The 22,610-nt window shown below is 37.8% G+C and overlaps 4 protein-coding genes across 8 annotated transcripts; all 4 read left to right on the top strand.

Annotated features, from left to right (window-relative positions):
- Positions 1–1,681: 1,681 nt before the first annotated feature.
- Positions 1,682–6,030, top strand: GAUT4 (galacturonosyltransferase 4). 3 transcript variants are annotated; one of them, XM_089047764.1, is made up of 10 exons: positions 1,682–1,756; positions 1,930–2,272; positions 2,383–2,417; positions 2,497–2,538; positions 2,692–2,803; positions 2,932–3,131; positions 3,360–3,631; positions 3,949–4,306; positions 4,518–5,093; positions 5,474–6,030. In XM_089047764.1, exons 2-10 carry the CDS (start codon positions 2,194–2,196, stop codon positions 5,747–5,749), a joined length of 1,950 nt encoding a protein of 649 aa, XP_088903890.1. In that variant the 5' UTR covers positions 1,682–1,756; positions 1,930–2,193; the 3' UTR covers positions 5,750–6,030. The 3 variants fall into 3 exon arrangements, with proteins under 3 accessions (XP_088903890.1, XP_008224656.2, XP_008224657.2); XM_008226435.2 differs by having other exon boundaries at positions 1,744–1,881; positions 1,990–2,272; XM_008226434.2 differs by having other exon boundaries at positions 1,741–2,272.
- A 1,586-nt stretch (positions 6,031–7,616) lies between these two features.
- LOC103324407 (cell wall / vacuolar inhibitor of fructosidase 2-like) lies at positions 7,617–8,456 on the top strand. The gene has a single exon (XM_008226461.3). The coding sequence runs from the start codon at positions 7,735–7,737 to the stop codon at positions 8,266–8,268; it is 534 nt and encodes a 177-aa protein (XP_008224683.1). The 5' UTR covers positions 7,617–7,734; the 3' UTR covers positions 8,269–8,456.
- A 624-nt stretch (positions 8,457–9,080) lies between these two features.
- LOC107880136 (uncharacterized) lies at positions 9,081–11,369 on the top strand. Its single transcript, XM_089047763.1, has one exon. The coding sequence runs from the start codon at positions 9,221–9,223 to the stop codon at positions 11,222–11,224; it is 2,004 nt and encodes a 667-aa protein (XP_088903889.1). The 5' UTR covers positions 9,081–9,220; the 3' UTR covers positions 11,225–11,369.
- Positions 11,370–14,167: 2,798 nt separating this feature from the next.
- Positions 14,168–17,803, top strand: LOC103324389 (E3 ubiquitin-protein ligase WAV3-like). 3 transcript variants are annotated; one of them, XM_008226436.2, is made up of 3 exons: positions 14,168–14,547; positions 14,815–14,931; positions 16,221–17,803. In XM_008226436.2, the coding sequence occupies exons 1-3, from the start codon at positions 14,380–14,382 to the stop codon at positions 17,592–17,594; spliced, it is 1,659 nt and encodes a 552-aa protein (XP_008224658.2). In that variant the 5' UTR covers positions 14,168–14,379; the 3' UTR covers positions 17,595–17,803. The 3 variants fall into 3 exon arrangements, with proteins under 3 accessions (XP_008224658.2, XP_088904486.1, XP_088904485.1); XM_089048360.1 differs by having other exon boundaries at positions 14,171–14,547; positions 14,831–14,931; XM_089048359.1 differs by having other exon boundaries at positions 14,409–14,547; positions 14,822–14,931.
- The last annotated feature ends 4,807 nt before the right edge of the window (positions 17,804–22,610 follow it).

Genomic DNA, 22,610 nt, shown 5'->3' with positions numbered 1-22,610 from the left:
CAAAAGTTTTTCAACTAGATTGTTTGCTTCAAAATGGAAAATCATCACAGTGGCTGGCTGGCTGGCAGTGAGGCAGTGGCACTCTTCTTTTATACTCTACAATTACAATCATTAGCATCATCAATTTACCAACCAAGTGATTCCTTCATTATTTCTAACAACTCTGCACTGCCTATGAATTTCCACAACCACTCTCTCTCTCTCTCTATGCACAATTTCTTAAATTTGCAAAGGGTAAGGACAATTTTATTTTTCTCTGTAAGTCTCTAGTGTATGTATTCTTTCTTAGAATTAGAACCATAAAAACTTGTCATTGTCCCATTCCCGAGTTAAGAGCCAGCCTTCCGTCCAAAAATTAATTATAAAATACCTCGACTCGTTAAAATACCTCTTCAGAAGTTAATTATAACAGAAATGTGCTTGTTAATTAATTAGCATGAAACACAAGTGTGCATGTTTTAAGAATGAGATTATACGAGGCGGGTGAGATTAGTTAAAATAATTAAAAATTTATAGAAAAAGTAAGTGTGAAATTTAAGGAATGAAAATCAAGTGGTTACGAAATGGGAATGGCCCAGCGAAAGGAAGCGAGGCTGGCGGGCAGCGGGCAGCTACTAATATTGTTGTGCTTGTGCTGCCGACACTCTTCGGTGCTCCAAGAAGAGCTCCATGACTGTTCTGTTATGTTGGTCAGGACTCAGCTCATGCTTGATGTGTCCCTGGGGGGCCTTCTTACGGTATCCATTAAAAATTTATTAGATAATGAACCATACATTTCAAATTATAGAGTGATTTGATTCTTTTTTTTTTTTCAAATGTGAAAAAGAGAGATTACAAAAAAGAAATCACCCAACCAAGCAGGCCCGAAAAGATCAACTTAAAAAATTATAAGTTAAGAGAGAGAGAGACTGTTGTGCAATGTGCATTTGTGATCTCGTTTCGTTTACTTCAATTACTTTGCTCTCTTTGATTGATCAGAAGCTGACTTTGCTGTGTCCAGTCCAGTCCGGTCCAGTGCTCATGATCATGTGTGTTGTGTTCCAGTTCATTTTCACTTTTCAGATTTCAGTTAAAATGCAAATAAACAGCCGTCAATCACGCGTGTCTTGATGCTGACTCATGTGGTGGTCCCTCACGTGTAGTTGGCGCGGCCTGCCCGTGAATACGCTCACTTCTTTATTTTTATTTTTTTAGGTGAAACGCTCACTTCTCTATTTTCTTTAAATACTAAAAATATTATGGCATTTCAAAAACTAATGCTAATATCACATTCTTATATTAGTTTATGTGACAAATAAAATATACAATCACATTAATTAAAATATGTTAATAACTTATAAATTAAAAAAAATTATTAAATTTAATTTAATTAAAATGTCATAATATTTACAAATATGACTACAATGCGAAATCGTATGTATTTATATAATGCAAATTGTATAAATAAACCATCAAAACCTTAAAATGTTTGTAATTTTGACATGTGTATAACTTAATGCCTGATTAAACAGCTCATATTGATAAAACCTGTGAGTGCATAGCAATGTACACCACACACATATACAAAAAACTTTAAAAAAAATTATAAAGTAGAGTTTTGCAGAAAAAGAAAAAGTGTCAAACTTATAATTCAATTTATATTTTCTATTTGTAGCAAAAACAAAAATTTAAATGTATTTTCTATATTACTTTTTAGAATTTTTATTTTAGATAGCTTTGGCGGAAGCCGGAATATTTCTCGTGGTATTATTAGCAGGTATGATATGAGTAGTAGGCTTTGTCTATCACTCATTCATTCCATTTATATTGTATTCAGAAATTATCAACAGGCGCCGACTTTCTTTGTCTATTTTCTCTGTCTGCCCTCGCCCCATTGTCTTTGTAAGTAAAGCTTGTAATTTATCCTTTGCTTTGCTTTGCTTGTAGCAGTTTATGAAATGTCAGTGACAGAGAGATCCTACGGCTGAAAAACAAGGTTTTTAATTTTAGGATGGAGGAAGGGAGGAAGGATAATAGTCAATCCACCGGAGAAACCTGTGATTAGGAGGGAGGTGCGGCGGCTGTTTGCTCCAAAAGGCGAAAAGAGAGAGGATTGGCCTCTGCCTCTGTGTGCTGGGGCTGCCTTGTTTAATTTTTTTTTAATTTAAAAATTTTAATTTTAGGAAAGATGATGGTGAGGAATGTGGTGATGGGATGTTGTTTGTAACGGTGATTGCTCCCATTATACTCTACACTGATCGTCTCGGGTCCTTCCAGGTCTCCTCTTCCTCCTGTAAGTTGTTCTCATTATAAATTCTACTATTGGATTGGACTATTTATTTTTCCCTGTTCAAATCCCAATGCCGAATCCCTAATCCCTAAATCCCAATGCCTCCTCTGCAGCTGGAGACGATTTTGTTGAAGATGTTACAGCCGTTGTAAGTTGTTTTGCATTTGTTTTCCGATCTCTAGTTATTGCTGGATGAATTTAAAATTAACCTTGAAATTTCTACACAGGCTGCTAATGCTCATACAGGCCGTCTAAATCTGCTTCCCCAGGTCCCTATTTTTAATTACTCTTCCTTGTTCCTTTTTGTAGTTTCAGAACCAAATAATAAATAAATAAATAAAAAGCTAGAGAAGGAAATTTTCCATGTTTGAAGGACTCAACTTTCATCCATTAAATTATTTATTTATTTTTCCTGATCGTAGGAATCATCCACAACCCTTAAAGAACCTGTCGGAGTGGTATATTCCGACAACTCCACTAATTCATATCCAGAGACAAGGGGGAGCTCCGCCCACCCCAATCACATTCATAAAGGTTATCATTTTACTCTTTTAACTTTCCTACCTGCAATGCTTCTTTTATTTATTTATCATTTCTGTGATTTTTTTCCCTTATAATCAATCTTGGTGTATTCTAAATCGCTTCCCCATCTTATTTCTTAGATGGGCCTTCAGTGGACTCCATGGAGCATGTATCCGCTAGAGTGTTATCTACCACCAACGACCAAAATCTGTCTCAAACAGATAATCCCATCAGACAGGTCACTCAAACACTTGAGCAAGGAAACCAGTTTATGTCTGACTTACATGCCAAAGGAGGTGGTGCTTCTGAGCAAAATGTTGATAATGCCTCTCAAACTACGGTACCAATTGTTCCGCTTTCCCTTTATACCAATGGTCCTCCTAAGTGTTTGGAAATGGTTGCACTTTTGAAAACTTCTAATTGCCAAATGCACATGTTTTCCGCACTAAATTGAATCCATTTCTTGCACTAAATTGCTTGCGACTTTTCTTCCTTATTGAAATTTGAGAAAAGGTCGATTCATATTTCTTATTTCTCTGTTCTTTTATGGCACTGCTTCTACTTCCAGGAAATAAAGAATGAGCGACAATCCACTCAAACATCCAGCAGGGTTGATCAAAGAAAACCCAAGAAAACTATGACTGAAAAACAGAATGATGAAACAGCTGTTCCAGATGTTCGGGTACGACATCTTAAAGACCAGCTCATCAGGGCAAAGGTCTACCTATCTCTTCCAGCCACAAGAAACAACCCCCATTTCACAAGGGAGCTTCGACTGCGAATAAAAGAAGTTCAAAAAGCACTTTGGGAGGCAACCAAGGATTCTGACCTGCCAAGGAAGTATGTTTTCTCTTAAATGAAATTAACTTTGCTACCTTACTCAAGTTTGTCTTTCCTTTTTGTTTATGAATATGTTTGTTGGTATCCTTATTGGTTAGTGTAGTGGCTTGGAGTATTTACTCCCTCAGACCAGGTCCTGGGTTCGGGTCCTAGCATCCGTGTAGTGTGTGTGAGTTTAGTATACTATCGCCCCTCTCAATAGGAAAGGTCCTCAAAAAAAAAAAAAAAGTTACTGTCTATCTTTCACTATGTTTCTAATTCTACCAAAAAATTCGTTTTCTTTATTCTGTTTGTAATAATTGTTTATCTTAATACAGCGCCTACGATAAGTTGAAGGCAATGGAACAGACATTGACTAAAGGTAAGCAGATTCAAGACGACTGCGCAGCTATGGTGAAAAAGCTTCGAGCTATGCTTCATTCAATGGAAGAGCAACTCCGGGTGCACAGGAAGCAGACTACGTTCTTGACACAATTGACGGCAAAAACACTTCCCAAGGGACTTCACTGTCTTCCATTGCGCCTTACCACTGAATACTATACCTTAAATTCTTCTCAACAGATCTTTCCCAATCAAGAGAAACTAGAAGATCCCCTGCTGTACCATTATGCACTATTCTCAGACAATGTATTGGCTGCAGCGGTTGTTGTAAACTCAACTGTCACGCATGCTAAGGTATCCGCATATTGTGATCCTTGTGTTTTCTTCTTCTTCTTCCTTTTCTGTTGTCCCAGTTCTAACTCCCAAGTAAAACGAATATAAAGAACGATGAAGGTTGAAAAAAAAAAAACCTTGGAGTACTAATCAAGAATCTATAATTCATGTCTGGGACCTTTCAATTTTGGTTGAGATCTCTAACTGACTACTTTGCTTGGAACCTCTACAGGACCCTGCAAATCATGTTTTCCATATTGTCACTGATAGGCTCAATTATGCTGCAATGAGAATGTGGTTTTTAGTAAATCCACCGGGCAAGGCCACTATTCAGGTTCAAAACATTGAAGAATTTACATGGTTGAACTCAAGTTACAGTCCGGTTCTGAAGCAGTTGGGTTCTGCATCCATGATAGATTATTACTTTAGGACTCATCGGGCCAATTCTGATTCAAATTTGAAGTTTCGAAACCCAAAGTACTTGTCTATCCTGAACCATCTCCGCTTTTACCTTCCAGAGGTCTTTCCAAAGCTCAACAAAGTTCTGTTCCTGGATGATGATGTAGTTGTGCAGAAGGATCTTACTGGGCTCTGGGCCCTTGACTTGAAGGGAAATGTTAATGGGGCTGTGGAGACTTGTGGAGAAAGCTTCCATCGCTTTGATCGGTATCTTAACTTTTCAAATCCTCTTATCTCAAAGAATTTTGATGCTCATGCTTGTGGATGGGCATATGGAATGAATATCTTTGATTTGGAGGAATGGAAGAAGCAAAACATCACAGAGGTGTACCACAGATGGCAGGAGCTGGTAAGGAAAATGGTTTCAGATTTTGTTTTCATGGAAATTTAAAATGATTGATTTGACTATTTGAATATCACTCACACTTAACTCACTTAACTGTTCACTTGAAATAAATTTTTTTTAAAATCTTGATTGGAAACTATCTGACTCTGCGAGCACCATAGCCATCAATCAAGGATTGTCTCTTAAACTCTTAGGTTAACATCTTTATTTATTTAGAGATTTGGTGCTTTGGAGATTGGATATAGGCTTTCTTTAGACCAATATTTTCATAGCTCTAAGATTCTTGCTTGTTGCTTCCCAGCCTTCTCTGCTATGAAAGCTAGACTTTACTGGCTTGTTTGATGTTGTTTACAGTTCTGAACGAAGTTTTCTTTTTTGCACAGAATCATGATAGACAATTGTGGAAGTTGGGAACCCTACCACCTGGGCTCATAACATTTTGGAAACGCACATACCCACTCGATCGCTCCTGCCATGTGCTGGGCCTTGGTTATAACCCTAGTGTTAACCAGAAGGAAATTGATCGAGCAGCTGTTATACACTATAATGGCAACATGAAACCGTGGCTTGAGATAGGCATACCCAAATACCGAAATTACTGGGTAAAATATGTTGATTATGATCATATGTATATGCGAGAGTGCAATATCAATCCATAGAATGGCACTTATGGTATGTTTGAAGTGTTCTGTGCAACACCTTCTAAGCTGTAAAATGTGACAGGTTTGCCTCTCTCTCTCACTCTCCCTCTCTTTGTAGGCACTTTTTGTCCTTAAGTATCAGCTTCAAAGCTTTATTCTTTCTGTACACATTTTGAATATTGTTTTTTTCGTTTCATTTTTCCTAACTAGGCATTTCATGTTGGAGTCATAAGTTATGGTTACATATCTGCAGAACTCACATGTACTTGTAAATTATTGGAAGCTAAATTTTTTCACCATATAGTTTGTGTTTTTCGTCGTGGTTGTGGTTGTGCTTGTGCTAGTCATGGCATCTAGTATCATTTTGAACCACTTCTGTAATTAAGATATGGTAGCTTCCCTATCAACAGTCGGAGGAAGATTGATTTTAGATTAGGCAAATCAAAATACTATTATTAAGCTTAAGATAATGGGTACGAGAGCTGGTTGGATGGAGTAGCTATCCTTATTAATTGAGGAGATGGGGGATGGATGGTGCAACGACATCGAGTATGTATAAATGCTGTTTAGCCCATTGACAGCTGTCTTTTTCATAATTTGAACTCATGCATTAATGTGAAATTTGAACCGCAGGAGGTGCATAAAGGCGTAATTTTTTTATATGTATTTATTTTTTAACTTATAAAGGAGCATAAAGACATTGTGGTCACGTGGTGAAGGGATGTGTTGGCCATCCTGGATCCAATGACGTTGATCTGTTGGTAAATGATCCGTGTATTCATTGAGGATAATTTTGTCCTTTGAAGATTTTTTATATAACTAAAAAGGAGATTTTGGAAAAACACGAAGGAGAGAAATGTTGTAAAAGAAGCCAAAATGGACAAAATTGTCCTTATTTATTTTTGGGTTTCCTAAGAAATCATTTACATTTGGCTTTTTCCAAAATAAATTTTTTTTTTGGCTAAAACCTAAATTTACTTAAATAAAATTATCAATTTTTTAACAAACAATCAATGTTCTACTTGTACTACTAATTCTAACTTCACATCCAACAAGTTTGATGACCCCCAAAACCAAAAAATAAAAACAAAAGTCCTGACCATTCTTACTAGCTGCAAATCAGTCGGACGCATGTATGTAAATAAATAATTATTAAAAAGCAATAATAGAAAGGGCTAAAGTATTTTCACACTGAGAATGACAATTTATTGGACCAAAAAATATTTTTATTATTTTTATAAATTAAAAAAAAAAGGAAAAAAAAAAAAAGAAAGAAGAGAATTATAACACTAACATAAGGAGCATGAGTGGTAAAACACTAGCATGCGAATTAGAACTTGTGTGGGCCTTTTAACGTTGAGAGTGGTAAAACACTTTTATTATTATTTTTAGCTCATTATTTGGAGAGAGAGAGAGTCAAATTCTTGACTTATCTTAATCTCAACTCATTGAGAAGGACTTACATGTAACGGGATGCCACCGTGGCGATACTCCAAGCTAACTCATTGCTATTTCAGAAAATTGCATTATCATATTGGAAAGTTAAAACACATCGTTAGCTCATTATTCGGACTACTAGAAAGTACTTGGGAGAAACTAGTGGTAGTGTACAGATGGAGAATGAAAAGATGGATCCTGAACATTAATAAGAGGACTCCTGGATTCTTCTCTATGCAGCAGAATTCCGTGTAACCGAAAAATAAAGAAATTTCATAAATTTGGAAATGCTTCGGAATGACCATTAATTATTCACTGAAATGTGACGCATTTGTGTAACCGAAACAAGAAAGAAATTTCATTAATTTGGAAAATGCATCGTTACTGGCACTTGTGATGTTAATCTCTTTGTCTTTTTGCATCCTTGGCGATGACAACTATACGTAATGGTTCACGGGTTCACAGGGTTTCCTCACACCCTCTCCCTCCATTCATCATCATCTTCTCTCCAAGTCAAGCCAAGCCAAGCCAACCCAGAAGAAGAAGGGAGGTGATAATTAAGAGAAATGGCATTCAAATATCATATTGTGTGCGTGTGCTTGGCGTTGTTCATCTTCTGTGCTACTAGTAGCATTCAGCCAACTAAGCTTGTGGACGAGGTCTGTCACTCAACTTCCAGTTACTCCTTGTGTGTGGAGTCTCTTTACACGGACCCACGCACGCCCAGTGCTGATCGCTATGTGCTTGCCTACATCTCGTTTCGCTTAGCATTCCTCAATGCCTCCAGCACCCAAGACCATATAGCCAAGCTGCTCAAGCACACAAAGGCAAAGGCAAAGGCAAACACAGGCCCTACCCAGCAAGTCCTCCGACGATGTTATCATGATTACAACAAGGCCGTTTCTGCTCTCTCATCCGCCTACAACGACCTCAACTCGGAAACTTTCTCTGAGCTCGTTGATTGGGCAGGTGCTGCTTCTCTTGCTGCGGATGACTGCCAAGTTGTTGTCAAGACAACTTATCCTCCTTTGACCACCATGAATCTTGATTTGAAGCGTCTTTGTGAAATCTGCGTTGCTGTCTCTAAACTCTTTACTTGAGACTTGCTTGCTTAGTTTAGAGACAATGATAGCTACTACTAGTAGCTAGGGTCATGTTGTTCCTCTTGTTTACTTCATCATATAGACTTTAGTCTTGGGTTGAAGCTTCTCTCTCTTCCCGTTTCCTTGCTGCCGTCTTGTTTGTTAATAATCTTTGTGGAATCTGTTAATCAATAATTATTGTGCAACTATACAGAGTACTGACTGACTACTACAAATATGATTAATTCCTGATTTTTTTTTCCCTTGATTTGAGGATGATTTGGGAATGTTTCTTCTCATAAGCGCTTTTGGTCCAAGTATTTTTATTTGAAACATATTTTTCCTCAACTTGAAATGGACCCTATAGTTTTTGGGAGTTTTATATTGTTATTATCCTATTTCTTTCTTAGAGCATCTCCAACCGATATGTCAAAAATGTCACGTAGATATTTAACAGCTAGAAATAACATCTCACATTACTCCAACCGATGTGTCAAAGCTGATGTGGAATGAAGGCTGGAGGTTGAGATGTTATTTTTGACATCCCAAAAGCAAAATGTCAAATGAATATTTTATTATTTTTAAAGATAGTTGGTTGTTATTTTCATTTATTATTTTTCTTTTTATATTTTATTCCTTCTTTATCTTAAATGATTTGACTGTTACAATAATTATTTATTTGACATATCAGGTGAAGTGTAAAACTGTATAAATGTCAAATTGTCACATCAACCATCAAATTTAAATTTAATGTTTGGTGTTTCACATCTCCCTCTCTTACTTCAGAGTTTTTATTTTGTTTTAAAAAACAGTAAGAGTTCATCTCCCTCTCTTGGATTTTTATCATCACTGAACTTGTTATCTTCTTTGAAGCTTATTATGCTAACAGCAAGCCAACCATGTTTTCGTTGAACGATTAACAATATTAGTATGGCATATACTGTCAGTGTTAGACTTAGTAGCCTTGATCATGCCATCCTCCGTTTGCCGTCTCCATCTTTCAAAGCTTTCCGCCATAGTTCGAACCCTCGGCCATTTCAATGCTTCTTCTCTGGCACAACCGAATTTGGAATTGCTTCAAGGCTGTCTCCGAAGGCCAAATCCGATTCCAGTCCTATCGAAAGCATTTAATGTATACAGCTGTAACGTTGAGATAACAAATCTCGGCCGCTATGGCAAAGTCAAAGAAGCAAGGAATCTGTTCGACCAAATGCCTGAACGGGACGCTGTCTCTTATGCTTCCATGATTAACGTTTACTTGAAGAACCACGATCTTCCCAATGCAGAGAAGCTCTTCCAGACGATGCCCACAAATAGTCTTGTTGCTGAATCTTCAATGATTAACGGCTATGTGAAATCTGGTCATATATATGAGGCTCGTAAAGTTTTTGATCGCATGGAAAACAGAAATGTGTACTCTTGGACCAGTTTGATTTCTGGGTATTTCAGTTGCGGACAAGTTGAGGAGGGTCGCCGGCTTTTTAATCATATGCCTGTCAAAAATGTGGTCTCCTGGACTAATGTGCTTCTGGGTTATGTCCGCAACAGCATGATTGATGAAGCTCGCCTTGTTTTTGACCTTATGCCTGAAAGGAACACCGTCTCGTGTACCGTTATGATCAAGGCTTTTGTTGGGAATGATCAATTAGATGAGGCACTTGATCTCTTCAATAATATGCCGCAACGTAACCTATATACTTGGAATATCATGCTCTCAGGTTATCTAAATGCGAATAGAGCAAGTGAAGCCATTGAACTCTTTAATTCAATGCCTCAAAGGAACGCAATATCTTGGACAACTATGGTTACCGGTCTGGCAGACAACAATATGGTTGAACTTGCCAGGGGGTACTTCGATCGGATGCCTAACAAAGATGTAGCCGCTTGGAATGCTATGATCACATCATATGTTCACGAAGGCCTCATGACAGAAGCTAGTGAGCTGTTCTATTTGATGCGGGAAAGGAATATTGTTACTTGGAATGTGATGATTGGTGGTTATGCCAAAAGTGGGTCCAGAGGGGAAGCCTTAAAGCACGTAATTCTCATGCTTCGGTTTTGCTTTAGGCCTAATGCAACTACCATCACTAGCGTATTGAGCTCATGTGAGGGCAGGATGGAGCTCATGCAAGCTCATGTACTGGTCATATCTCATGGGTTTGATCATGACACATTAGTTGCAAATGTTCTTGTTACTATGTATTCCAGGAATGGAGATGTTACCTCTGCTAGTCTTGTTTTTGAGCATCTTGGGGCTAAGGATGCGGTATCATGGACTGCAATGATATTAGCATACTCAAACCATGGATATGGTCACTATGCATTACAGGTCTTTGCACGCATGCTACGATCAGGAGCCAAGCCAGATGAGATTACTTTCGTTGGAGTCTTATCAGCTTGTAATCATGCTGGTCTTGTCAAGAAGGGTCAAAGGCTTTTCAATTCAATGAATCTTGCTTATGATTTGAAACCAAATGGCCAGCACTATTCCTGCCTTGTAGACATCTTAGGCCGAGCAGGATTGGTGGATGAGGCTACACGGGTGGTATGCGAAGAAATGCCTGCTTGTGAGCAGGATGCTGCTGTTCTAGGGGCATTGCTTGGTGCATATAGGTTGCACGGTGGTGATGTTAGAATGGCAAATCGTATAGGTAAGGAGCTACTAGAGTTAGAGCCAGCCAGCTCAGGGGCTTACGTACTCTTAGCTAACGTGTATGCTGCACATGGGAAGTGGGAAGAATTTGCTCAAGTAAGAAAGAAGATGAAGGAGAGAAGAGTGAAGAAAGTTCCTGGTTTTAGTCAAATAGAAGTGAAGGGCAGGAGCCATATATTTTTTGCTGGGGACAGATCTCATCCTCAGGCCGCTGAGATTTATGGACTGCTACAAGAGAAGCTTCTACCACAAATTTGTGAGATGGGATACTCAAAAGGCAACTCATCTTTCTTCTGTAGCCACCAAATAAGTGAATCATAATGATAATATTGAACAATAATATTACCAACACACAAGATGAGACTTACCACCGTGGAGTGGCTTTTTGCAAAAAGATGTGGGGGAAAAGCTGCAAGCTGTACTACCACACCTGATTTCGCATCCTTTTGAGCTACAATTTGAACCATTCTATTGTTACTGCGTAACAGATGAAGAGAATTGAAAGTTTGGGGAAGTTTATACCTTTGAGTTTAAATATTAAAGTATGCTTGCTGAAGGAGGGAAACAAGTTTTGCTTGGAAGATATTTTGAATTACCTGGGAGCTTCACCGGAACAACACCAAAGCGGCTATTCTGGTTTTGCTTGCTTTTTCAGCAATCCACTCACCAAAATTAATGGCAAGTAAGTACTTCTCATTGGCTACTAGTCCCAACACTCAACCCACCTCGTTTTCTCTATAAATAGAAGAAGAAGTCATCAACAATCAACACAACACAACTCTCTCAAACATACTCAGCGTCTTCAACACTTGAAAACCTCAAGCTTGAAATAACTTGCTTTTCCTTCAAGATAACCAGTTGACAACTCATGATTGTTATCTTTTTATTTTATGCTCTGCCAACACTTGGTATTGATACCAAGTAGCTAGGCTAAATCCTTTACTTTTTATGTACCAAGTATGAATAGAGAAATCTTCAAGCTATGTTGTTTACTTTTATTACAATGTTTATATGAATAGAGAAATCTTCATATGAACATCATCATTTTCATTACTATCAATTACTTTTTCAAGTCTATAGCTACAATGAACTGAGTAGAGAAATCATCAGTTTAGGGTAGCTATCTATCGTTTACTTTGAGTTTGAATTAATATTGAACTGAATCGAGAAATCTTCAATTCCATATCGTGTTTCTCATTTTCATTTCTGTTATTTTTATTTTCTACTTGTTCTTATTTTCACATTAGAAAAATATTGAAGTCCTCTTCATTGAGGCATATAAAAGAACCTATTGGGTCAGTTCCCCACCCAATTCACAATCGATTGATTAGAGTCAATATTAGAGCCCATTTTACATTTTTCAATCACTTTCTGTTGGAACTTAGGCTGCCAACAGTGGCACACCTACGCAAACAACAAAGAAACAATCTCTCGGCCAACACCGGGCCACCGCAGATGAATTTTCCGGGGTAGAACAAACAATATGTAGCTAGCATAGTAGCATACCGTTCAAAGCCCTTCACATGCTAGTTTGTTCCGGGACGATATTAGAAGAACTAGTCAATCATTTTATTTTTGCCCAAGCTTCAAACGTGAACTGTTTTTTAAGGTTCTGCAACTCCGGGTTTGAAGGAAAGCCGAATGTAACCGAAGGGCCAGTCGTAGCAGTCAAGAAAGGAAATCTATCAACGACCATCATGATTCATATATGTGTGGTCATAATATTTGTGATTAGAACATGTTAGTGGTTTTAGTGAGGTGCGCCTAAAATTATTTCGCTTAATTATGTAAGATACCAGCCAAAGCTTCACTCACCAAACAAATACGACATTGACATAATTTTTTGTTCAAGAAAGACCACAGCCTGCAGATAAACACAGAGAGACGGACAAAAAATAAGCACTCGATTAAATTAGACTAAAAGGCCATCTCCTAATCAAGTTAAGATTTAAAATATGATTGGATTGGATTGGACGCTATTGAATGGCTTTGACCGGGTCAAATGCACAAGGTTGTGTAAGCAGTCAAACAGATTTGTGCTTTTGTTTTGTGGGTGTTGAGTTGAGTGTTGAGGACAACAGCAACCTTTGCTTTTTAATTTTTCCTTCTTTTCATGTGCAAGAGTGAAGAGTCAAGACAAACACATATCTTTGGAAGCTTTCCCATATGTCTGTCAGTCACAAAAGAGATTCCCTGGCCCTCTCTCTCTCTCTATGCTAGTACTGTCAATAGTTACCTTTGGTGCATCAGTCATTTTCCAAATTAAAGGAAACTTGTTTTGAATTTCAGGGTTTCTTCGATCATCCTTTTCCTATATGTCTTGTCTTTTTTCTCTCCTCTTTATTGGTAGAACTAGAAGGTGCATTAATTGGATACAACCTTGGGAGGATATCATGATTTCTCCTCACTCAAGTGAAAAGCTTTTTTAATTCTTGAGAACGATACTCATACTGGTCATCAACATTCATGTTTGTTAGCAAGCAAGGATGTACATGTATCCTAATCCTAAACTCACATGGCATCCAGAATACTTTAGATCGATGCCAAGGGATGTTGAAAATCCATCAACGACACCAGGCTAAAGTTATAAAAAAAACGAGACTCCTTCTGCATGGCAGTCAGAATTACCATGTTTGAGAACGGGAAAGTGGAAGAAAAGCAATTACCAAATGGAAAATATGGAACGGAATGCAAATTGAAGAGGAAGAAAAGCATTTTTGGCGCCAACTCATCCAGTTACTTTGTTAACTTTAGTTTGTCTGCCATCATAGATGTTATATTTTTGCAAAACTTTGAAATTCAAAATACAACCCAACGGTCTTTTTCTCGTTTTGCTTTTTCTGTTTTTTTTCTTTTCTTTTCCTTATATGCTGCCTTGGAAGTTGGATTGGCAGACCCAAACGCACATATTATCCATGTTAAACCAGAAAAAGGATAACTAATAATAAATCTTGGAGTTTTGATGCGGGGAAAATGGTTGAAGTACATAATAAATATACCAGTCACCAGTGCCAGTACCACAGGTCCACAGAGGGGGAGAGAGAGAGAGAGATAGAGAGAGAGAAGAAAATATAAAAGGAAAGAGGCTGGGTGCTGGGGTAGAAAGAAAAGGTGAGTCTCTGGAAAACAAAAAAGACAAAAGAAAAGGTAAAAAATGATAAAAGAGCAATAAAGTGGTAAACCAATACATTATTATAATTATTAATATTATACATGTGTGTGTATGTATGTCACTATATTGTAGCTTCTAAACCAACGCAACGCTTAATTCAATTCACCCTTCCTTAATTTAGGGAAGGATAAAAGAAGGCAAGGGAAACTCTCACTGTCGTCTGCATTGCAAATTGCAATAGTAGCAGCGGAGGAACAAAAAGAAGACAATAGAGGAGCATTCATTACCTACTTACTACTTACTACTTGGTAGTAGTAGTAATAGTGGGAAGAAGAGAGGAGAGAGCGAGAGAGAGAGAGAGGGCATGGGAATGGGAGGAGCAGGAGGAGGAGCATCGTCAAAATCTAAACTGAGAAATGCAGCGAAGAAAATGGTGGTGGCAGCTGCAAATGCTTGTGGTTCCTTCTCCCGGAGAAAGGCTCTTTTGGATCCCATCGTCTTCGATCATACCAACACCACAGCCACTGCCTCTGTAAATCTTCTTTCCCCAATTCAACATTTATTCTTTTCTCAATTGTAGTTACTAGTTTGATTGTCGAATCAGGAAATTTCAAAAAGAACCAAATAGTTGGACCCTCTCTATGTTTTTGCTGCGTCACTTCCCTTGCCCTTCTTTTTTATCATGTATAACTCGCCTGGCTTTTCTTATTTTCTTCTGCTACTGTGTCTGTATCTGTATGTTATTTTAAACACTTGGTTTTCTTTTTCTTCTTCTTTTTTGTTTTGTTTATACTTATAGATCTCAGGTTCTTCAGCGGTGTCTCCCACAAACCCAAAGAATATCTCAGGAGAAGAAGTTGCAAAGGAAACGGAATTTACGATCAAGAGTAACAATATGCCTTCAACTTCAACTAAGGTGCCTCTTTTATTTTTGTTTTGTTTTGTTTTGTTGCCACAACCTGCTGTTGTTGGTGTGCCTTTCACTCAGTCAAACTTCTTTACTCTCTAGAATAATCCTATCCTATTGCTCGTCCTCAGTCCCACCCCCAACAGGAAAACAAAGAAAGAAAGGCGAAAGGAAGAGTTGGGATTTTTCTGATTCTTTGTTTGTTTGTTTTTTTTTTCCTGGTGTGTGGAGTGGCTGTAAAGCTTTAATTGAGCCGATATATACATACAGAAAAATTGAGGAATTAATTGTTTTCCCAGGTGGCTGTGAATTGGGAAATATGAAACTAGGACAGATGAATTGAAATTTGGGGAGCGGGACTCTATTCTTTTCACACATTCCAGTTGGGAAATGACATAATATTTACAAGACTAGTATGACATTTGAATGAATGCCCCTGAAACCTGCACATTAGGCAAGTTGAGACTCCCATCCCAACACCATTAGGCACCCAGAGACAGTAGATCCCACGTTTTAAAATTTGCTTCCACCTGCTACTAGCGCTGGCTGTCATGAATTCATGATATCGCGTTATTCATTCGTGAATCGTAAGCCCAGCTCTGTTCGTGAAACTCACACCCTGCCCTGCCTCACCAATTTCGATATGGATGATTTTAAACTATTAGAGTTTCATGCCTACCTATCCCATTTAGTTTTCAATACTCTAATTTGTACTATACTTTTGGTGCATAATCTTCAAAAGAACTGGTTCTATTTTCAACAGATTGAACCCCCTCTGCACATGACCCCACACCGAGCATAATTGTTGACATATCGTAACTTATGCTGATGATATGAATGAACATTTTTTTTGTTGAAAGTTACTCTTACCAAAATATTTTTGGTCTTCCTTTGTTAAGGTAAAAGAATAATATGATGATGGAGAACTTGATTGTTGCACCAAAACATGCTGTTACTAGATCACAATCACTTTACTCTTAATACAGTGAATTAATGTATAACCTTTGACAGATAGCAGTTGTTTGAGAATTGAGCTTCAGCAATACATCAGATTTATGAATAGTTCCAAATCCATATGCATCACATTCGAACTACTGGTTTCTTCAATGCATGAGTAATAATAATAAAAATTTCTATAAATAGCCAGACCTGGACTAGAATAGAAAATGTATATGTTTGAGCAATACACATCCACTAGTTAGATTGCAGTTCCAGTCATTTTGAGTTTGTCATTGCAATATGTTTTCTTCTTTCCAGATCTGTCTTCTTACCTTTTTATTTGTTGATTCTCGTGGCAGAATTTGTGCGCAATATGTCTAGACCCTCTGAGTTACCATAGCAAGAGCAGCACCCCAGGTCTTGCTATATTCACGGCCCAGTGCTCCCATGCTTTCCACTTTGCCTGCATCTCCTCCAATGTCCGCCATGGTAGTGTTACCTGCCCCATCTGCCGTGCCCATTGGACTCAGCTGCCTCGCAATCTGAACCCACCTGGGGGTTCCCTCTCGTCTTGCAACCGACCTGACCCCATCCTCCAAATCCTTGATGACTCTATTGCCACTTTCCGTATCCACAGGCGCTCCTTCTTGCGCTCTGCTCACTATGATGATGATGACCCAATTGAGCCTGATCATATGCCTAATTGGCCTCGTCTCCAACTCTCTCTAATACCCATCCCACCTAGTGCACCCCCTAGCTGGTGCACCCCATACCCGTACCATCCGTCCCCACATCACCAAAGCTGTAGCTCCTCATCATTGTTACAATCACCAACCAGGCCAAAGCCTTTTACTCTCTGTGCCTTTTCAGATAGGGCATATCTTTCTGTGAAATTAGCACATCAACGAGCAACAGACTTGGTCTTGGTTGCTAGCCCCAATGGGCCACACTTGAGGCTTCTCAAACAGTGCATGGCACTGGTGGTTTTCTCTCTTAGACCTATTGACCGTTTGGCCATTGTTACCTACTCATCAGCTGCTGCCCGTCTCTTCCCTTTGAGACGCATGACATCTTATGGGAAGCGAACGGCCCAACAGGTTATTGACCGTCTGTTCTATATGGGGCAAGCAGATCCAGTAGAAGGGATCAAGAAAGGAATCAAGATACTTGAAGATCGTGCATACAAGAATCCAGAGTCCAGTATCCTGCATCTGTCTGACAGCCCAACGCAATCCTACCATGCTGCAATGAGCATGGAGTTGCCGATTCCAGTCCATCGCTTTCATGTAGGATTTGGCTTTGGCACTTCAAATGGGTTTATCATGCATGAGTTTGAAGAGTTCCTAGGAACACTCATAGGTGGCATCGTTAGAGAAGTCCAGTTGAGAATCAGAATAGGGGAGGAGGCAAGCAGTAGGATCGTAAGGATAGGAGAGCTAAGAGGAGGTGAAGAAAGGAAAATCTTGGTGGAATTGGGTGTGTGTGGGCATATCTGTGTGGGATATAGTTATATTGAGGAGGGTGAGATTGACGAACCTTTCACAACAGGAGAAACTGTGGTGAGCATAGGAGACAGCAAAAGTAAGGCAACAGAAGGAGCAGCTGCTGCTTCTGGGACGAACGATGCAATCATTTGTGGGAGGTCTAGCAGTGCAAGTGTAGAAACTTGGGATTACCATGATCCTTACATGGCTAGAAGATGGGCCAAGCATTTGCATGGCTACAGGCTCTGAATCAATCTAACAAAAGACATTCACTGTCGGTGTTTACAAATCAACTTATCATTCCTACAGATGTTAGGTAATCCAGGACCATTGTGAGTCTTCGATTTGTCCCACCCAGATGTATGCTCAACGGCTTTCAAAAGAGAACTTGGGAACACTAATATTTATTCACAAGTTACAATTAACCATACATCATTATATCATACATATATTTTACACTTCTCTTTGTATCAATCACTTGTGGATTTTTTAAAAATTTTTTTTTCACCCGATCATGGATGTTTCTAATCATGTTTCTATTCCGGAAGGCGAACTTCTGTATTGTCTGTTCCAAGCCGGGTTAACCATATCTGCAATCCATACTATTACCAATGAGGATTAAATACCAATTATAGCCCTTACAAACAAAGTAACTTAAATATTAGTTTTTAAAAGCAAGGGTATACTAAGGCCCCGTTTGGGATTGCTTTTTTCGCCAAAAACCTGCTTCACTTTAAAGTTAAGCAGTTTAAGGTGTTTGGTAAAAATAAAATATCCCGATTATTTTAAAAGCAGTGGCCTTTTGACAACTTTTAAAAGCAGCTCTAGGTTGCTTTTCAAAGTGCTTTCAAAAGAAGTAGAGATTAACTTTTAATAAATTTTTTAATTTCCAGAATATCATCATTCATTTTAAAAAAATAACACAACCTCCACTTTCACATCCAACTCCACCACTTGCATCACCACATTCACTACCTCCACCACCACCACCACATCCTTCTTCTCCTCATCCTCCGTCACCACCACCACAACCACCACCTCCTCCACCTCCACCTCCACCACCACCACCACCACAACCACCTCCTTATCCAAAATCTCCACATCCACTACCACCTCCACAACCAACACCACAACCACCACCATGCTGCCACTACCACCACCACCACCTCCACAATCGCCATCCCCACCACCATCACCACCACTACCACAACCACCAACTCCACCTTCATCACCACCACTACCTCCACTCCATCACTACCACTACCACCACTCCATCACTACCACTACCACCACATGATTAGTACATAACACTTTTAACATCATGTCTATTTTAGTCATTATTCACAGTTACAACAATTTTATATTAAAATCTACCAAACGGTTTTGACATTGCTTTTTGTATTAACAGCACTTTAAAAATATTTTTTACCAAATATGAAGTTGCTTTACTTTACAGCTAATTATTTTCAAAGCACAGCATAATCAACTTTTTTTAAAAGTGACAGCAATCCCAAACTAGGTCTAACACTCTCACTTTCTCTCTCTCTCTCTCTCTCTCTCTCTCTCTCTCTCTCTTTTTTTTCTCTCTCAATTAATTCTCTCTTCCAATAACTTCATACTAAACTTAAGTGGTTAAAAATATTTACGATGCACTTAAGAGTCTAGATTCGATAAAGTACACGCATATCATGAACTGAAGTTTCTAGTATTAATTTAAAGCAAAATGTTACTTTTGGTTTGGTCTCTGTAATTTACCAGTTTTACCACTTTGATCTCTTTAATTTTAATTTTGTCAATTTTTTCTTTCTAGTTTTCAATTTGAAGTTAAATGACACATTCAATTTTTGTCAAATCCCTCCCAATTTCGTTAGGTTTTGACCATGTACCCCTCGCATGTAGGGGTATTATAGTCCACTTGAACCATCTAACGATAAAACACAAGCTAGAGCTCTTCCCATTCACTTTAGACGTAATTTTTAGACTTAACGTTTCAAAAAATTGCACTTATTGAATTCAAGCCCGGGTCTGTTAACACCAACCTGATCTTCCCTAATAACAAGCTCACCGGGATGGATGTTGGGTACCTAAGTGGGCTTTGGTTTGATCCATTTGGATGGGGAAGTGGCTCACCTGAGAAGATCAAGGAGCTGAGGACAAAAAATTTGGTACTAAATCTTGTTGGCGAAACAATAGGAAATATGAATTTAAATTATAATAATTCTCAGCAAAATTTTAATAATCAAATATACAACAAATTTACATAGAATTAATGTAAATCAACAAACACAAATGTGTAGAAATACTGACAACTTTAGCAATTTAGGTTTGCAAGAATTGCAATGTCCTAAAGACAAATTTCGTTATGCCCTTATGCTCGTAGTTCTATAGGGGTCCATCTTCGAGGATTCAACAAATGATAATCCTAAATTGAAGCACTTCAATTTAAGAATTTGGCGAACCAATTATATATTTGTACTCTCAAGACAAAACTAGGAAGAATTTAACAATAGAGTACTGGGGATACTCTTTGTTTTTCACTCTTCATTCTATATCTCAAGTAAGTGAGGGTGTTTGGATTATATAAAATTGATTGCACCTCTTGTTGAAACATACGTAGCTTTTCAATTGAAAAGTTACAGACACAACTCAATGAAAACAAGACCACTTGATCATTTGAATCTCGCCGTTTAATTATTAATAACTACACTTTAAAGGATAACCAAGTGCAAAACAAATACTAAGACACACGACACTTATTTTTCATTCACTATAAAAATTAAATATTATTAAATAATACAAAATTTCCAACAAATCTTGCATTACTGGATTTGAATCACAATGGTTCCCTATTCTTTTTCTCTTTGGAGTTTTATTTTTCTAGTATGGTTCTTCATGGACATAAAATATTGTATTTTTTAGTGAATAGGGAGGAATTTGGCTCAAATGGGAGTGATTTGACAGAAAATGAGATGTGTCCTTGAATTATTCTGAATTAAATACTAAAAGGATAAAATTGACAAAATTGAAACCAGAGAAACAAAAATGATAACGGGCAAAGTATATAGAGAAAAAAAAATTACTTTAATTTAATGGACGAGTGAGTGAACACATGATGGGCGTCATTGGTGTTTGGACTGCAAATGGATAGTAGTTAACAATAACTTTAAGCAAAAAGAGAAAATAAACTACAAGGACAAACCACAGAAATGGGCTTATGCGGCTTTCTAGAGAAGAAATTGAAGAAAGAAAGAGTGATGCAGTGCAGAAAGGGACAAATTTCAGTAAGTACTAATTATAAGCACTAGGGTTGTCACTTTGGAGTGTTGTTATTTCCACCCGCTTGTCCTATTTCCCCACTCACCTTATCTTCCCACCCATTATGTAAATTTGAAAAAACACCACCCACCATACTAGGAGCGTCCCCTTTGAGGCTTGGAGTACTAAATCCTAATCCTATCTTTTAATTTAATTATTCCTAAAATACAATTTAATTATTAATTCAAGCAAAACTCAAAAATCAAGCGAAAAATTAAAAAAGATAACCCAAACAAACCTAACAACCTCTTTCTATTCTTCTTATTTAATCACAATTCTAGGAAAAAAAATTCCCGAAAGGCACATTTTTAGTCCCATGTCCCTTCAGCATTTCCCTTGCTTTTCATTCAAAACATGCTCCAAGCCTTCAACCCCATTTGTATGCATTAGTTAATGCATTTAGGATCTTCTATTTCCTTAACTTGATACAGTTAGGCCACGCTTGGTTCACGGAACGAATTTGAGGGGAAATCATTTCTCATGTTGTTTCTCAAGGGATGGGAAATGGAAAATTTCTTTCCCACGTTTGGTAATGCTGGGAAAGTAACTGAGAGATATCACTTTATTTAATTTCCCATTTTTGTTTTAACTAGGAATGGAAAACAAAATTTGTATAAATTTTCAATTATGCCCATATTAAATCCAATAAAAAAAGAATGCATTTAATGATATATTGTAATTCTAAATTGTTAATGAGGACCAAAAAGTCATGAAAAATGTTTATTTAATATTGGCTCATTTTCCCAAACTTTCCCATAAGGAAAGAAAACAAAACCCAAATTGGGAGGATGACTTCACTTTTCCTCCCTACTTTCTCATGAGCCAGGCAACTATTTTCTATGCCTAGACTTACCAAACATGGAAAAGCATCCATGTTTAATAGGTTTTGGGGAATCCTCGTCCTTGTTCCTGTCGGAGGACTAGCCCCCAAACCCGCCCTGAATCCCCTTTTTTTTTTGCATAAAAACTATTTATCATACATTTTAACATTAAGTTTCATATTAAATTATCATTCAACATATCCAAATTAACTATAAAATTCAACTCAACTATTCAAAATCACATCAATGTGAAATTCCAGAGAAGATTAGGAAGAATTAGGAGAGGGATGTTAACTTAGGGTTAAACAAAAATATTATAATTATATATTTATTTATTTAAATATAAACATATATATTTTTAGGTTAAGTTTGGGGATGGGGACACCAATACCATCCTTTCCCTATACCCGTCAGAGATTTTTCAAGTTCGGGGATCCCCTTACCCGACACCCGTTTGGCCACGAAATCTTTCCCCGTTAAGGTCGGGGTGTTAGAAATATGCCCTTAAAACTAATTAATTATGTAATAGTTAAAGTTAAGGATATCTTTGATAAAAGACATATTATGTTATCAAATGGCAAGAAAGGTTGTTTTATATATTAAATCATCCTATATTATCTTTTAATATGTAGGACAACCATAGTTCAAGGAATACACAAGTGGATATGAGAGCTATGTAATGAGATTACATACATGGAGAATTTTCATCATCCCTAAATCCTGAATATGTTCATGGTCATAGGAATATTGATTGGGTGTCAATATTCCACAAAGACTAGTACACACAGTATCGTCTCAATATGTAGGGAACGGTAAGGTCTCAAGTCATTAGGGGTGGAGACACATCGATATGTGTATAGGTGCTTGTAGAAGAACAAGTACACTTAACGCGACCCAACACATGAGTTACAACATAGAAGTATTTACTCACATGTCAAGTTGGAACTCATAAATTGCAATGGTGCAAACTAATCCTTAGATATGAGGCATCATAAATGTTTTGTGGCTATGTTGTAAATCTTTGAGGGCATTATACGGTCATGCTGAATTAGGCATAGATTAAAGGTGCTCATCAGGATTCTCAATAGAGTCATGGAAGCAAATGAATGTACAACAAGGAATCTCTACT

The sequence above is a fragment of the Prunus mume genome, linkage group LG3 (genome assembly GCF_029339155.1).
Source record: "Prunus mume cultivar Tortuosa linkage group LG3, ASM2933915v1, whole genome shotgun sequence".
In the NCBI taxonomy this organism is placed as follows: Eukaryota; Viridiplantae; Streptophyta; class Magnoliopsida; order Rosales; family Rosaceae; genus Prunus; species Prunus mume.
This window is presented reverse-complemented; position numbering and strand designations above follow the sequence as displayed.

Bases quoted from the DNA above. Each gene is read 5' to 3' on its own strand.
- LOC107880136 (XM_089047763.1), top strand. From the start codon at position 9,221: ATGCCATCCTCCGTTTGCCGTCTCCATCTTTCAAAGCTTTCCGCCATA.
- LOC103324407 (XM_008226461.3), top strand. From the start codon at position 7,735: ATGGCATTCAAATATCATATTGTGTGCGTGTGCTTGGCGTTGTTCATC.
- GAUT4 (XM_089047764.1), top strand. From the start codon at position 2,194: ATGTTGTTTGTAACGGTGATTGCTCCCATTATACTCTACACTGATCGT. The intron at 2,418-2,496 runs GTAAGTTGTTTT...ATTTCTACACAG, and splicing joins TTGAAGATGTTACAGCCGTT to GCTGCTAATGCTCATACAGG. The intron at 5,094-5,473 runs GTAAGGAAAATG...TTTTTTGCACAG, and splicing joins ACCACAGATGGCAGGAGCTG to AATCATGATAGACAATTGTG.
- LOC103324389 (XM_008226436.2), top strand. From the start codon at position 14,380: ATGGGAATGGGAGGAGCAGGAGGAGGAGCATCGTCAAAATCTAAACTG. The intron at 14,548-14,814 runs GTAAATCTTCTT...TTATACTTATAG, and splicing joins ACACCACAGCCACTGCCTCT to ATCTCAGGTTCTTCAGCGGT. The intron at 14,932-16,220 runs GTGCCTCTTTTA...TTCTCGTGGCAG, and splicing joins TGCCTTCAACTTCAACTAAG to AATTTGTGCGCAATATGTCT.